This window comes from Macrobrachium rosenbergii, chromosome 56 (assembly GCF_040412425.1).
Source record: "Macrobrachium rosenbergii isolate ZJJX-2024 chromosome 56, ASM4041242v1, whole genome shotgun sequence".
NCBI lineage: Eukaryota > Metazoa > Arthropoda > Malacostraca > Decapoda > Palaemonidae > Macrobrachium > Macrobrachium rosenbergii.
This window is the reverse complement of record NC_089796.1, coordinates 29057634-29073813: the sequence shown is the minus strand read 5'-3', so window position 1 is coordinate 29073813 and position 16180 is coordinate 29057634. Positions and strand designations below refer to the sequence as shown.

The 16180-nt window shown below is 40.1% G+C and overlaps 1 protein-coding gene across 1 annotated transcript; it reads right to left on the bottom strand.

Moving 5' to 3' along the window:
• Nucleotides 1-13871: 13871 nt before the first annotated feature.
• LOC136836138 (uncharacterized) lies at nucleotides 13872-14404 on the bottom strand. Its single transcript, XM_067100135.1, has 2 exons — nucleotides 14279-14404; nucleotides 13872-14159 (listed from the first exon to the last, which is right to left on the bottom strand). Exons 1-2 carry the CDS (start codon nucleotides 14402-14404, stop codon nucleotides 13872-13874), a joined length of 414 nt encoding a protein of 137 aa, XP_066956236.1.
• Nucleotides 14405-16180: the final 1776 nt, after the last annotated feature.

Here is a 16180-nt window from a genome sequence, read left to right as displayed (position 1 = left end):
GTTCTTTGAATCTTCTATAAATTACGTTCACCTAAGAACCCACTATGCTCTTCAAGGTGCTAGTTACTTTCATTTAGGAGTCCGTTCTTCGAACAGTCTATTAACTACATTCACCTAAGAACAGATTATGCTCTTCATGCCACCAGTTATTTTCATTTAAGAGCCCATTATTCGAACTATTTATTAAGCACGTTCGCCTAAGAACCCAGTATGCTCTTCAAGCTACTAGTTACTTTTATTTAAAAGCCCGTTCTTCGAACAATTTATTAAGTACTTTCACCTAAGAACCCATTACACTCTTCAAGCTACTTGTTACTTTCATCTAAGAGACCGTTCTTCTAACAATCTATTAATTATATTCAACTAAAACCCCATTACTTCCTTCAAGCTACTAGTTACTTTCATCTAAGAGACCGTTCTTCGAACAATCAATTAATTACATTCACCTAAGAACCCATTATGCTCTTCAAGCTACTAGTTACTTTCACTTAAGAGCCAATTCTCTGAACAATCTATTAATTACGTTCACCTAAGAACCCAAGCTACTAGTTACTTTCATTTAAGAGCCCATCCTTCAAACAATCTATTAACTACGTTCACCTAAGAACCCATTACTCCCTTCAAGCTACTAGTTACGTCCATTTAAGAGCCATTCATCGAACAATCTATTAAATACGTTCACCTGAGCACCCCTCACTCTCTTTGAGCTACTAGATACATTCATCCAAGAGCACGTTCCCCGAACAGCTTAGATAAAGACCGTCCTTTGAACCTGCTGATTTTGCTAAGTCAGGATAATCTAGCCTGCTCCCTGTAATAGAAAACTTCCCTTGAAGCCTTGGCAATAATGCTTCTTACTCCGACAAAATCACAGCCCTTTTCACTGCTAGGAAAAACTTGGGGCTCAAGGGTCAAGAACTGCTAGAGTGGGTCGATGAAAAGGAGCAAGAAAGAGAAGCCAAGGAAGAAAGAGAGAGGAAGGAAAGAGAAGCCAAGGAAGAGCCAAACAGGCAAGAAAGGCTAGCTAAGGAGGAGCAAGACAGGCAAGAAAGGCTGATTAGGGAGGAGAAGGATCGAGCCCATGAACTCGCCATGGCCACCCGAGGGGTCCATAGCCCTGCAACCACGCCTCCACCATCCTTTATACTGCCGCCAGCTCCATGATGTCCAAATGGGATGACCCAGAGCCCAAGGCCTGGCTCGACCAAGTGGAAGAGGTCTTCAGAAATTTCAAGCCCTAGCCCACAGAAATCTCTAAGCTCCTGGCAAAACATCTAGAGGGAAAAGGGTCAAGCCACATTCTGCTCCATCCTGTTAACAGACTGTGGAAACCTTGCAGAGGTCTGGAAGGCTGTAATGAAGGCCTACGAGCTAACTCCCAAAAGATGGAGACAATGTTGGAGAGGACACCTGAAGGAGGCCTGTCAAAAATGGGCAGACTGGGCACGCCATAAGACCTGAGCTCTCACGCGATGGCTAGAATCCTGCAACACTACCTCTGCAGAGGAAATAATAGAAACTTTCCAGCTCAAGAACATCCTACACTACGCCCCTCTGGCCCTCACTACCTACCTCTGCGATAGGAACCCTCTGATGCTAGATGAGTGCTGCTGCTTGGCAGACCACTGGGACACTCACCATCCCACAGCAAGTTCCTGGGGCTGTAAGATTTGGCACTCTTCCCCTACCTCCGGTCAGCCTCCACCCAAGAATGGGCACCCTCACAAGAAGCCTGTGTGTGGCTATTGTAAAAGATCCGGAAACTCCACGGAACATTGTCGCTCGAAAGCTCAGAATCAGCCAGACAATCCTGCTAAATCCCCTAGTGACATCACACCAAACCGAGCCACGTTTGGCTCTGGAATGAACAACAAGGGGCCTGCTCTCTCCAATGGGACAGTGCCACGCACAGATTAAAGCAAGAATTATTGCACAGCTTGTCAGGTTCAAGGGGACTCTGCTCTATGGGCAAAATGCCCTAGTAAAACAAAACACCCGCCATTGCTTTGGCAGTTACAAATCCTAAAACCTTAGGGCCCCCTGCCAAAAGTCCTCTATCTGTGGCACCTCCCAGAGGTAGCACCCCACCTGCCAAGTCACAGCATTTGATGACACTGGCTCACAAATCTCCCTCATACAAGAAGATAAGGTCCCCTATGGGACCACCATTGACAAATGTAAACTTATCACAATGGAGGGTATCAATCTAATGAAGATGATTCTCTCCACTGTCAAACCAAGGATCACAAGACCCCATAGATAAAAAATCTGCACTCTTGCAGTAACTACTTACCTTCCTAGAGGTTATGACCTCCTGGGACAGGACTTCCGGTTCCCTCCTAATTTACAAAATCCAGCAGTTCTAACCCCTCCACAACTAAACCAAAATCCATGAGTCCTCAAGGATCTGCCTTAAACCCGCCGCCAGTGCCAACTGAGTGCCATGAGCAGTTCCAGGCTCCAAATGTCTCGACTGTCGAGCCCCTAATAAATCAAATTCCAGTACTAGGCCCTGCCCCAGTGCCAGTGCCAAGGTGCACCCTGAATCTCCCTTCTGGCGATTCCAAACTTGACACAAATCCTCTGCCAGTGCCACCTGAGTGTCCTGGACAGTGCCACGTTCTACCCATCATGGACATCAAAGAAATTCTCAATTTGATTCCTGTGCCTCAGTCTGCCTTAGTGCCAGTGCCAGAGCATGCCATAGATCTTCTTCCGAGGGATCCCAGTCCTGGTTGCCTCTGCCCCTTTGGCTTGACAACGCTACCAGTGCCAGTGCGAGAGCCAGTCCAGAATATACTCGGGTCTTCTGGATTCCTCCGACCACAATGGAAGCTCACCCAAAGGTGTGACCGCGCAACCTGTGCCTGAGCTGGTCATGGTGACTTGCTAGCCTCTCATGCCCAAGACGACCTCTTCCTCCACAGGCACTACCACAGGTGAGGATTCCACCATATCTCAACTGGCCAATGAATTCAAGGATTTGCAACGACTAATATTCGCGTTTGTAATGAATGCCCCTACTTCTTCTATAAAGAAGCTAGAAAAGGTGGCACTTCTGCGTCTTCCTTAGCCTAAGGAGGTCCACTGAAGTAAGGTCATGGGCACAGATAACTCCAGGTAGCCCAATAAGAGCAGTTGAGCTCTCCTCACACAAGTGCCCTCTGGCACAGTGTCTCACCTTTATCTTACAAAGAACTTTGGCACCTCTGCCCAGAGGAGGAAGACGAGTTTCTTCCCTTGTTTATTCTTCTTATAACTGTGTGATTTAGCTGCTTCTTGTAATATTTCCTTTTACTGCTCTGATCATTTCTCTCTCTCTTTCCAGTCTTCTAATTCAATATTTTCTTGACAATCTTGCCCCTTCATGAGCCCTTTGTAAAAGCCTATAAATGGCTACTCATCCTAATTTGCCTCCCACTCTGCCAATGCACAGTGCAATTGCCAGATTCTATTATACCATAAGTCCTTTGACGTCCTGTTTAATGCCTACAAAAGCATGGTGACTTTTAAGTTGAATATAACAGAAATGTAATTCTGGTATACGAATCATAACTTTTACTTACTCTTGCATCTGTCATTTATTTTTCTTGTAATTTAAATCTTGAGTCCGTGACTTGAAAAGCCCATGTACAGTACTTTACATACTTGACTGTCCTTCATTGTACTTTGCTTCATGCCTCAAGGCACCCATGTTCTTAGTGCCACGTCTGGCACCGTGCCACTTCGTACAAGTATTGTGGCATCACCTAACTTAAGAGACAAATACTTCATTGTAATGCTTCCTCAAGGGACCCTAACATCATGACTCTACACTGTCAAAGGAACCCTATAAATTAAGTACATGTCTAACATTAGGTTTAATGCCACACTAATTCACTCATTGTCTTCATGTTGTTGCCTAGACTTATGACTTATTAGTTCATAGAATTCTTTAATTTTGAATTTGCTATAATGCTGCTTTAACGTAATAACATGAGAGGTAAATGAATTTTACTTGCAGAGTAACGTAACTGCATAACATCAACTTTAAAAATCAGTGAGCTGTATTTTTGCTTTTAATTTACTTGCAGAATTGTTGATTGTTCTAAAATGTCATGTTACCACAAAAGGGAAGTAGAGAGCTATCAGATTGTCCAGTTGAGTGCACTTAGTTGCTGACATTTCCACCCAATTCAAGGTGCAATTGTCAACTTTGAGGGGGAGATTAATATAAAATACTGAACCAAAACAATTTATTTACAGTTACAATATAGTGTATACCGAAGTACAAACAAGTTTATCATTGTATTAAAAAATTTTTATGCATAATGTTAACGTCAAATTACAAGACGGCAGCATTAGTTTACTCTACTATATGCGAATGAAATACCTTAATTATTGTCTTTTACATACAGCTATTATTTGGCAGTTGAAGTTTCTAGCTTTCTCTTTTTATTCTATTACTTTTACATACGGCTATTATTTGTTAGCTGAAGTTTTTAACTTTCTCTTTTATTCAACTTTTTGTTAGCTACAATATAGTTATTTTCTTGGGAACAATAATTATTCAATAAAACATTAGTAGAAGCCAATATTATTAATTTTGCTATTTTTTCTGCATAATGACCTTCATCACTTATTGGAGCAGCATATTATATTATATTGTCCATCAAATGTAATGTAAAAAAAATTACATAATCTGCAACTTCTGAATAAAAAGGGAAACAGTGATTTTTTTTCCAAGAGTTAGTAAAGCTTGAATGAGATACTCATTGCATATTTGTAAAGCGAAATGAATACTTTGTTTCTCAAAGGTGGATGAGGAGAACACTTTTCATGACAGGTTATAATAATGTTTCAAGAGTAAACCATCTTCTATCTAATGAAGTTTTTTTCAGAGCTGAATGGTGCATAGTGAATTTCATTTTCTAAGATATCATTTCCATCAAAGGAGACTGTGGGAACTTCATTGTTTTATTTGTATCTTTCTGGCTGGCCAAGCCAGTTATTCTTGGTACATCTCAACAAGTGTACTGAATTTCTGCCTTTATAATCAAAATATGGTTTCAAGTGAGTTTCATCCACCATCAGTACCACTGTTTTGCCATTGGGTAGTAGTGATTTACATTTATTCTTAACATACATCAGAAAATGAGAGTCATTTTGTTCTGACACTGGGATAAACTGTTTGGAGACACACTCCTGATGGTAGAGTACCTCAGCAATATTAGGAATTTCTGATCTCTCAAGAGTCTATAACTTTGAGGAACAATTGCAAAACAAAGAAGATAATATTACCCGCTGTGATGAATAAGCAAATTTTTCCAGTCATTAACTGTAGTTGTTCAAATATGAATTTCAGCACAGGCAAGTGTTTGAATGATCATTTAAAATTATTGCTAAAAATTAAAGCACTAATTTTATAACAGCAATGCTATTGCAGGTTTTAGAAATACACTCAGCATTGTCAGCTCTCTGCCATTTATTCAGTATCTATTCAATGATATCCATATCATGAACCTCTGTAGGAATCTTAAATCTCCTAAGTGACGTACTTCAGAAACATGAACAAACATATGTACTGTGCAGTTAGCCTTCACTGTAGGTAGGGTATTGTGTTGTACAGTAGGCTATTTCATTAATCTGTACTCAACTATTACCTATGGGAGAGGAAAGATGATCTTTTAATATTTGTGCGACATGCATATATGAGCATTAAAACATAGTAATGTCATGAGGTTAGGTCAGTTGTTGACATCCCTTCTGTTTTGCACCTGTAACCCTAGAATACTAGGCCAGTCTAATTTTATTCACCTTAACCAAACTAGGTCCAGTAAGGTTTGTCCCTTACCTTTGACTACCGACAATGGTAGCTTGCCTATTTCCTGATCACTATACTGTAAGCCCACTTGTGATGAACCTATAACTTCTATGTTTCTGCCATTCCCAAAGCTCTTGCTAAGTCCTGCAATAGGAGTTGTTTGACATAGGCTACACTGGGAGTTCTATGACATAGGCTACATTGGGAGTTATTTGACATAGGCTACACTGGGATTTCTTTAACATAGGCTACACTGGGAGTTCTGTGACATAGGCTACACTGGGAGCTGTTTGACGTAGGATACATTGGGAGTTGTTTGACATAGGCTACACTGGAAGTTTTTTGACATAGGCTACAATGGGAGTTGTTTGGACATAGGCTACACTGGGAGTTGTTTGACATAGGGTTCACTGGGAGCTGTTTGACATAGGCTACACTGGGAGTTCTGTGACACAGGCTACACTGGTAGTTGTTTGACATAGGCTACACTGGGAGTTCTGTGACATAGGCTACATTGGGAGTTCTGTCTTAAGTCTAGTTTATATGAATTCCTACTAAAATTCAATCTAGGCTAAACCAGTCTTTCTTTATATTGCGCTTTACCTTGCTGCTCACAACACCTATCTAATCCCTTTCTCTGGCTACAAAATTCTTTGGCTATACCTGGGTGTAGGCTATACTTGCACAGGCCTAAATTATGTTACCTTATTGGACAAACCTAATTGTATGTTTGTTTGCACTCCCGACATGGCGTAGCGCTGGTTTCAGCGTGATGAATACGGACTTTATACTGCACTCAAAGTTATCCAAATGTGGAATGGAATGGCAAATGAAATTGAGGCTTGAAGTAAAGTCCCCGCTCAACGGGTTTTCTATGGAGGACCTCCCGTTTTCTCTGGTGCCTTCACAGCTGACCCTAGGTTGCGGTACTCAGCCTTATTATCATTATGTAATTGTACATTTATTACCTATTCATTTTTGCTCTTATACATAGTGTATGTGTCAGAGTATTTTTGTTTCTAATCTACTATTGTTAATCATCACGTTATCTATATGTACCTGTCCTGTTTTGTGTAGAGAAATAGTTTGACCTCAGGTCACTTGTATATTTTTTGTACTGATGTCTGCGTATATACCAACGTCTACATGCCGCTTTATAAGCAGGCTGCTTCCTCAATAAACTAGCAGTTCTTGTGTACCTGCTCTTTCTTTCGCACCCTCTCACAAGCTAAGCACTGGAACCCGAGGGATTACTCAGCGCTAGTTATCTTAATGTTATCCAGAGGCAAAAGTCAAATATTTGTTGCATTGAACTTAGTGTTGAGTTTACCTACTTACCATGTAAGTTTTACGGTCCAATTAAAAGTAAAACAACGGAACCACGAAAACCTAATGCTCAAATGATATACGGGATGGTAGCTCGAGAGAGAAAGAATCGCTAACCTCAGACTACCAGTGTCGACGTCATCCCGCCATGATGTCATATCTAACAGGCCTTGTCTCTCGGTGGCCTTGACCCAACTCCCGAACTAATTTACAAACTAAAGGATATATCTTCTATACTGACAACGAACTGAGGAAAGGCATGAGAAATTCAGCCCCTACCTAACTTTCTCTCCATACTTCCCTTTCTGGTACTTCTTTTGACCTATCCTAAGAACTAATGACTGCTTGAAATGCCTCCTTTCATGAATAAGGTGAATGGAGATGAAAGCCTGCTGAAAACCGCCGGGAAAGTTGAGTTCCCCCATAGAAACTGGCAAAAATGGGTTGCCAGAGGTCACCAGAAATTGGAAGAGCTTGACATAAAATGGAGATCGTAACTCAGCTTGATCTTAGCACCCTTTAAGAATGACCAAATCTTAATCCCCAAGGGCTAAAATATGCCAGACGCCAGAGCTGCTCTCTCAGAAACTTACCTGCTGCTAGATTTAACACACATCCCCTTGCCTGGTTCTTATCGAGCTATGCATGTGGCAACCTTTGCAGCCACCCCCAGTACCTTCAAGTGTGACCCATTAAACTCATCCTCCATCCCTGGTGCATTTTTTCGATGAGGCTCTCCACCGCTGTGTTATAAGGTAACATTCATATTCGAGGTTCTTCCAAAAAGTCAAGCAACTTAAACCTTTTGACTAAAATTACTTTTCTTTTCTGAAGTGCATTTTCTCACAAAGTCCAAACTCAGTTAGCCCTAGTGTGAAGTGTTAACGTACACAGCTTGCACCAGAATGGATCCCTACATAACCACTTGCATTTTTCTAATTGCAGACAGTGCCATGAGTTGTAGAAACAACTGCGTTTCTTGTGCTACCTGCAGTGACATCCTCACTGCCCTCTAATCACCGGGGCCCCTTCCAAGAGGATCCCCATTTATTCTTTAAATAACTGAACAATTGCTAGATTATTTAATCCCGAGGCAGAATATTACTTTCCCTGCCTATCGTTCCCCAGTCTTCTGAGTGACGTGTTAAATTGTAAATATACTCCCTTTAAAGTAACCCTAAGTGTTTATGTGCAACAATTCCTTATTGAAATAAGGCTTTCAGTCCAACTGTCTTCTTAGTAGGGAACTCAATGATCCAGAAATTGCAGTCAGCTAATCAAGGTATGATAGGAATTTCCCTGGACTTCAGCCAGATCCCCTGATTCGATCCCCTAAGCAAGGAATAAAGTTACTAGGTCAGTACTAATACCCTAATATAAATATAAACATATATATATATATATATATATATATATATATATATATATATATATATATATATATATATATATATATATATATATATATATATATATATATATATATACATACATATATATATATATATATATATATATATATATATATATATATATATATATATATATATATATATATATATATATATATATATATATATATATATATATATATATATATATATATATATATATATGTATGTATGTATGTATGTATGTATATATATATATATATATATATATATATATATATATATATATATATATATATATATATATATATATATATATATATATATATATATATATATATATATATATATATATATATATATATATATATATATGTATATATATATATATATATATATATATATATATATATATATATATATATATATATATATATATATATATATATATATACATACATACATACATATATATATATATATATATATATATATATATATATATATATATATATATATATATATATATATATATATATATATATATATATATATATATATATATATATACATATATATATATATATATATATATATATATATATATATATATATATATAGATATATATATATATATATATATATATGCTTTTTGGGGCAAAAGTTTTACTTATATGTAAGTCTCATTGAATTCAATGGCTTTTGGTTGTTGATCAACTTTTTTATTAGTTTCACAGTACTTTCTAAATCTTCTACGTTCTTCAAGGTGTAACTGATCGATAAAGAAACGAAGGTTAACTCTTTCTTCCATATACTGGGAACACAACACCACACATCTGTTTCGTCGCTTGTCGTGACCTTTCCAAAGTGTACTACATTTTCTTTGTGTACTCGTGTTTTATTGCTTGGTACGGACGCAATTGTACCGTCCAAAAACATTAACAATAAATACATTTAAACAAAATACAATCAAATTAAAGTACAAAAGTTATTTTAACACTATTTAAGTTGCACAAAAGTAATACATTACAAAAAGTGTTACAATAACCAAAAAATTTTAGATGAGTTATAATGGAAACAAAGGCCACGTGTGCTGATTATTTGGCACCAAACAAAAATTTAAATAGGGTGCGGGAACACGGATTACTGGGACAGGAAGAAGGGTAAGGAACCTGGAGGGGGTGGGGGGAGGTCTGAGAGAGATAGAGAGAGCGAGAGAGAGACGTGATTCAAGAAATGTTGTTGTCATTATTTGAGTTATTTGCTCTTCCGGTGTTGGATGATATTGACTGCCTACAAGATGAGAGCGATCTTTCTGCTTCCAGTTGGCGGTTCAGGGTTGGTCTTTGTAATAAAATGCAGACTAATTCTGCTATGATTAGTTTGTGGAGATTTTGCTCCGTACAGATGATATTGTTATTCTCCACTTGTTCCTTAGTCATCGGTGTTCGATTGTGATGATCGGCGTGGTGTTGGTGGTGGCACCGTTATTACGATGGGCCTGTAGGGCATCTTTTAACGTTGTAGAAGTGTGTCCAACGTACGTTTTTTTTTTTTTTTTTTTTTTGAGGACTGGCACATCCTCTCGGGGAAAGTAAGACGGTAAACGAAGTTGGCACTGTCTTTTTGTTTTGGTTCTGATTGGTGTTGTTCCTCATTACGAGGGAAGCAGTCAGCTTAGGTTTGCAATAGATGCGAACTTGAGCCCGATCGAAACGGGCTTTGGGCGTTATCCTCTGTTTATTATGCTAGTAATCACTTTTCTCTCCTCTTCAGATCTTTCGCTATATTCAGTCTGATGATAAATTATGGTGTTTTTTCATCGTCACCTGTTTTCTGGTTTCACTGTTGTAGAATTGTTCAGTTCTCCTTCTTGTTACATCTTGTATGAGTTAACACGAGGTGTTTTGATATTTTTATTACAATGAAAGAGAAAAAAATGGAGCCATAAAATTAGCCCAAGAACTTAAGGAACAATTCCTCCTTAAATTTTATGGTCGAATTCAGCAGAGAAAAACTCAGCCTTTCTTGGACTTCCTCTTAACCCAAAATGGGGAACAGTTTGACACCAAAGTCTACACGAAGACGACAAACGCTGGAGTGGCCGATGCTTGTATCAAGAGAGCTATAACCCACTGCTCCACGTGGCGGGAGACACATCTGGAAATCGAGCGAGTCCAGCAACTCCTGACCAACGGCGGATTTCAGGATAAACTCATACAAGATGTAACAAGATGGAGAATTGAACCAATGATTCAGCTGACAAATGCTTTATATTACTTTAATTTCTTCGTTACGCCACTCATATATATTTATTAACCTAAATCTCTCTGCGTCATATGAGATATCTGAAAAGTTACTTGATAAAGAATTTAAGATTTTACGTTAATCACAGAGTAAGGAAAAAAAGTTTAATCTTCGATTACTGTTACTTTAAAACAGGAGCATTTACAACTATAAGATTGTTACTGTAAATATTAAAATGCACTAACTTTAATTGACCTCCTGAAGGTAAATCCCAAAATAAATGAGTAAATTATCATAAGTATTAAAATGCTATAAATCATAAGCTGCTGTTATTTTGAAACAGGAACTCTTACAAATATAAGAAAGTTACTGTAAATATTAAACACAATAACTGTAAGTGATTTCCTTAAGGTAAATCTCAAAATAATCATGCACTTAGCTTTTAGTAGTTGTTACAGTCAAAGACATGCAGTTAGTTTCCTTTGATGAGGCATTACAATGAAGTATACATGATCCTCGTTAGGTGTCACCATGTTACTTAAGTCGACGGCACAGTGCCAGACGTGGCACTGAGGTCAATGTAAAGTACACGGTCCTTCTAAGTCATGGACTTGGGATTTAAATTACAAGGGAATAAAAAAAGAAGACAAATGACAGATTCCAGAATGAGTAATGACTGTTATAGAAAAAATTATGATTAATATGCCGAAATTATACGCTTTAGCTTATGAAGATGGCTTAGGTTTATTCTTTTGCCCAAGGGGCTTCAAAACAGTCAAAGGACGCGACTCCTCTTACAGGATTATCTGCCAATATCTAGGATAACGGTGCTGTGCCAAGGAGACACTTATATGGTAATACTTAATGGTTTTGGGTATATAGGATTTTAAAATATACGTTTATAGGCAAGAGAGGGAAGTCATAGGACTTGTGAATTTGAAATATCTGTCAATTTGCACTCTGCATTGGCAGAGTGGGGAGCAAGGTAAAATATGAGCCTTTGTGAGGCATAAAATAATATGATTAAATGAACAAAACAATGAAAGAAGAAATGTTAAAGGAAAATAATAAATTACAGAGTTATAAGGAAAATAAATAGGTGAGGAAACCTGACACCCTCTTCTGGATAGAGGTGCCAAGGTCCTCGTAGGGTAAAAGGGTGGCACTGTGCCAAATTTTCACTGGTGCCAGGAGAGCTTAGCAGCTTTCTTTAAGCTACCTAACCTTACCTACGCCCGTGATTTCTGCCTCATATCTCTTCGGGTTGGTGGTTCTACTTGGCAGGGGAATCGGTCGAACCAAGCCCAAGGAGGACATTGGAGTGCCTCCTGTGTTGGCTTCTTTGGAGGCTGAAGCAGGGACATTCATTTCAGGCTCTACCCCAAGTCGCCACGGTTCCGTGAGTTCATCGGCCATTTGAGACACAGCAGAATCCTTACTCATGGTCGTGTCCGCAGGGGACTGGGAAAGAGAGGAAGAGGTCGCAGTGAGCGTGATAGGCTTGCAGGTTACCGTGACCAGCTCAGGCACGGGTTGTGAGGCCGCAGCTTTGGTTGAGCTTCCACTGTGGTTGGAAGAATCCGTCTCTCTTACCGGCACCGGTAGTGGGGCCAAGCAGGGAGAAGAGAGGGGATCCTGCTTGGGAAGTCTTGAATGGAGATAGGAGGCGTGCTCTGGTGCTGGCACTAAGGCAGGGTGAGTCACTATTATTTTATTTTGAGTTTGCTCATCGTTCAGGATGGACAGAGCTTGGCACTGCTCAGTGCACGCAAGTGGCACTAGCAGAGATTGTGAATCGAGTTTGAGATCTCCTGGAGGGGGGTCTTTCTGGGGCCCTGGCACTGGCACTGGGGCAAGGCCTGGCACCGGAATGGGATCCGGAATCGATTTTGATAGAGGTGGCCACTGCACATTGTACTCAGGTGACACTGGCAAGGGAGTGATTGCAGGCATTTGAGGCTTACTCGTCCCTTTGAATGATTTGGGGGATTTGGACCCCTGGATTGCTGTAACTTAGATGGGGATTGGAAGGTCTGTCCCAGGAGGATGTCATAACCTCCAGCAATATAGCTTGCTACTGCAAAGTTGTAGATTTTGGATCTATGAGGTCTTATGACTCTCAACTGAACAGTAAGGAGTATTGTTTTGAATTGATTGATACCAACAATGGTGACAAGTTTACATCGGTTAATGGTATTCCATAGGGAACTTTGTCTTCCTTTATGAGGGAAATTTGCGCACCAAAATCATCAAATGCCTTGACCTGGTGCACGGGGTAGCTACCTTGAGGAGGTGCCATATATATGGGACCCTCAGCTGGAGGGCCTAAGGACTTTGGATCTGTAATTGCCAAGGCGGTGGCGGGAGTACTTGATTTGTTATTAGGGCATTTTGTCCAGGTGGGAGAGTGGCCGTAGACTTTGCAAGCTGTGCAATAGCTCTGGCTGTAATCTCTCTGTGGCACTGCCCCTGAGGAGGGTGCAGGCTTGTTAATTGGTAGATTCCTGGGAGAGGGTTTGAAAGGCGTGGTGGGTGGTGCCGGGAGCTTGTTTCGGCGCTGCTTTGTGGAATGCCTGGCTTTCTTGCGGAACCCACACACAACAGGTTTCTGCAAGTGCCCATTCTTGGAACCAGGGGGGGGGCGGTGCCGGAGGTGAAAGGAGGGCATATTTTGTCTCCCAATGGGCTTGCGTGGGACGATGGATGTCCCACGTGTCAGCAAGGTGACAGCCCTCCGCTAGAATCGTGGATACTTTTTCACATACATAGGTTGCTAGGGAGGAGGGGGCGTAATATAAAAAGTTTTCAATCTTGAACCGCTCGAGGATGTCCTCACTGGTGGAGACTCCCAGGGACTCTAGCCATTTAGAGAGGGCCCAATCGGACTGATATGCCCAGTCAGACCAGGTCTGTCCTGCTTCTCTTATCTGGCCTCTCCAGCATTGTTTCCAGTGTTCGGAGGTGATCTCTTACGCCTTTGTGATTGCCTGGCGCACTTCCACCCATTTCCCTTGATCCCCCTCAGGGAGGGCATTGAGAGCAATTAGACCCTTTCCTTCAAGGAATTTTCCCAACAGTAGGGAAACTTCAGAGGGATCGAGTGGTTAGGTGGTAATGACCCTTTCTGCCCGATCGAGCCACACCTCAGGCTCGGCCTCGGTCCACTTGGGCATAAAGGTATGAGCCTGAGTGCGGGCGGATGCACCAAGGGCTGGAGATGAGTTGGTACTGCCAATTTGGGCCATCTGGAGCCCATGGGCCTGCTGCTTTTCCTCTCTGTCGAGCCTATCCTTTCTTTCTTGTTCTTCCCTTGCAAATCTATCCAGCCTATCTTGCTCTTCCTTCTTCTCCTTTATGTCTTGTTTTTCCTTCTCCTTTCTGTCTTGTTTTTCCTTTGCATATTTATCGAGCCTATCTTGCTATTCCCTTGCAAGTTTATCTAGCCTATCTTGCTTTTCCTTCTTCGCCTTTCTTTTTTCTCCCTCTCCTGCCATTCTGCCTCTCTTTCTACCTTGGTATCATCTACTTTCTCTTGGACCCAGTCCCTCAGGGCTTGTCCTGACCGGCCCATGTCCTTTCCAGTGGACATATAGAACTTGAAGTCCTCATTTTCCTGGGTTCTGGATGTCGTAGACATCTTGAGATAACGCTTATATGGGCATGACCCTTTAGATGATCAATATGCCTGAAAGACTCAAATTTCAGGGTGTATGGAAAGACCCAAGTTTGTTTGTGATGAACTGGTTTAAGTATGTCTAAAAGACTCAGTTGTTCGTGATGAGCGAATTTTAATGTCTGAAAAAGTCGTTGTTTGTTCGTGAAGAATAAATTTTAATGTCTGAATAAGACTTAGTTTTTTTGTGATGAACGAATCTTAATGTGTCTGAATAAGACATAGTTGTTCGTGATGGAAGGATTTTAATATGTCTGAATAAGACTTATTTTATTTGTGATGAAAGAATTTTAATATGTCTGAATAAGACGTAGTTGTTTGTGATGAACGGATTTTAATGTCTGAATAAGACTTGCTTTGTTTTTTATGAATGAATTTTAATGTCTGAAAAGACATAGTGGTTCGGGATGAACGAATTTTAATATGTCTCAAAAGACGTAAAATATTGTGTTATATTCCAAGCATGGACTCGGCCAGCTGTTGCGTGAACATTGGAGCTTTTTGGTTCATCTCGTAGGACGTGATTTGTTCGCAGGGAACTGATTTTTTATTTTTGTCTCGTAGGACATGGTTTCGGATTCACGCACAGACTTGGCCGGCTATCGCGCGAAGCTTAAGGCTTGGTTCGAGGAGCATTTGCCCATTCCCAAGAATTTTCTTGTATTGGTTTTGCCTTGTAGGGTGTGGATTTGTTCGCAGGGAACTAGTTTGGTTTTGTCCCGGAGTACGTAGGAAGTTTGCTTTTATTTTGCGCACGGACAAGGCCAGTTAGGGCGCGAATTTGGTTTGGTTCGGGGAGCATTTGCACATTCCCGAGAATTTGGTATTTCTTGTGATAAGAAGGAAAAAAAATATTTCCTTTTAGGGGAGTCCTGATACGGGTTAGGTTCGGGAACTCAGTGAGCGTCTGAATAAAATAACCCCAACAATAAATTTAAAAAAGGACATAGCATAAACCTTAAAAAAAAAAATTATGCTTTAAGAGAAACTGGGATACTGGCGCAGAGGAGGTAAGGTCTACGTACTGATGCAAATTGGTGGATTAGAAACCAGCCATTTTAGAAGTACACTTCTACTTATTTTTATAGGAGTGATAATTTCGTCGCCAAGTGGTGGATAAGTTGCAAAGTTATATTACTTGTAAGTTACACTGATATATGTGCGTGTTTTGCCAACCCTAATAAGAGCCTTTTCCTCCAATCTAATATAGGTTCAAAACTTAATTCTGCCATACACAGGCACTGTTTGCCTAAGTTCACATGCATACGAATTTACATTCCCCTATTTTCACCTACCTAGCACGTGACCGCAAAAGGTTGTTTGTCCAGTCTGAGTAACCACTTGGGTTTGTGTCTGGCTCAGTAACTGACAGCTCAAGGTCGTTTGGTACAAACCTGGCCCAAAGGACAATGACCAGCGTGGGAATTTTTCCGTGGCTAACCCCGCTTATACAAACATTATCCTACTTAAGTATAATATTTATAGGAACCAAAATATAAAAACTTTCTCCTAGGCTTCATGAAAATTAACTGGGAGCGACGTGTGACTACCGTGTGGCCACAGCGAACTTTAAGCAAAATGAAAGATAAACAAATAAACATAAGAAAAAAAAAAAAGGTTCCTTGCACTTATGAATAAAATAGCTGGCGGTTATTGAGTGGAAACACTTTGAAATGGAATGGAATTTATCACGTGCATGCTGTATGGAGGAATGTGTACAAATGAAAGTATGAAGTACAT

Bases quoted from the DNA above. Each gene is read 5' to 3' on its own strand.
- LOC136836138 (XM_067100135.1), bottom strand. From the start codon at position 14,404: ATGTCTACGACATCCAGAACCCAGGAAAATGAGGACTTCAAGTTCTAT. The intron at 14,160-14,278 runs GTAGAAAGAGAG...AAATATGCAAAG, and splicing joins AGAAAGTAGATGATACCAAG to GAAAAACAAGACAGAAAGGA.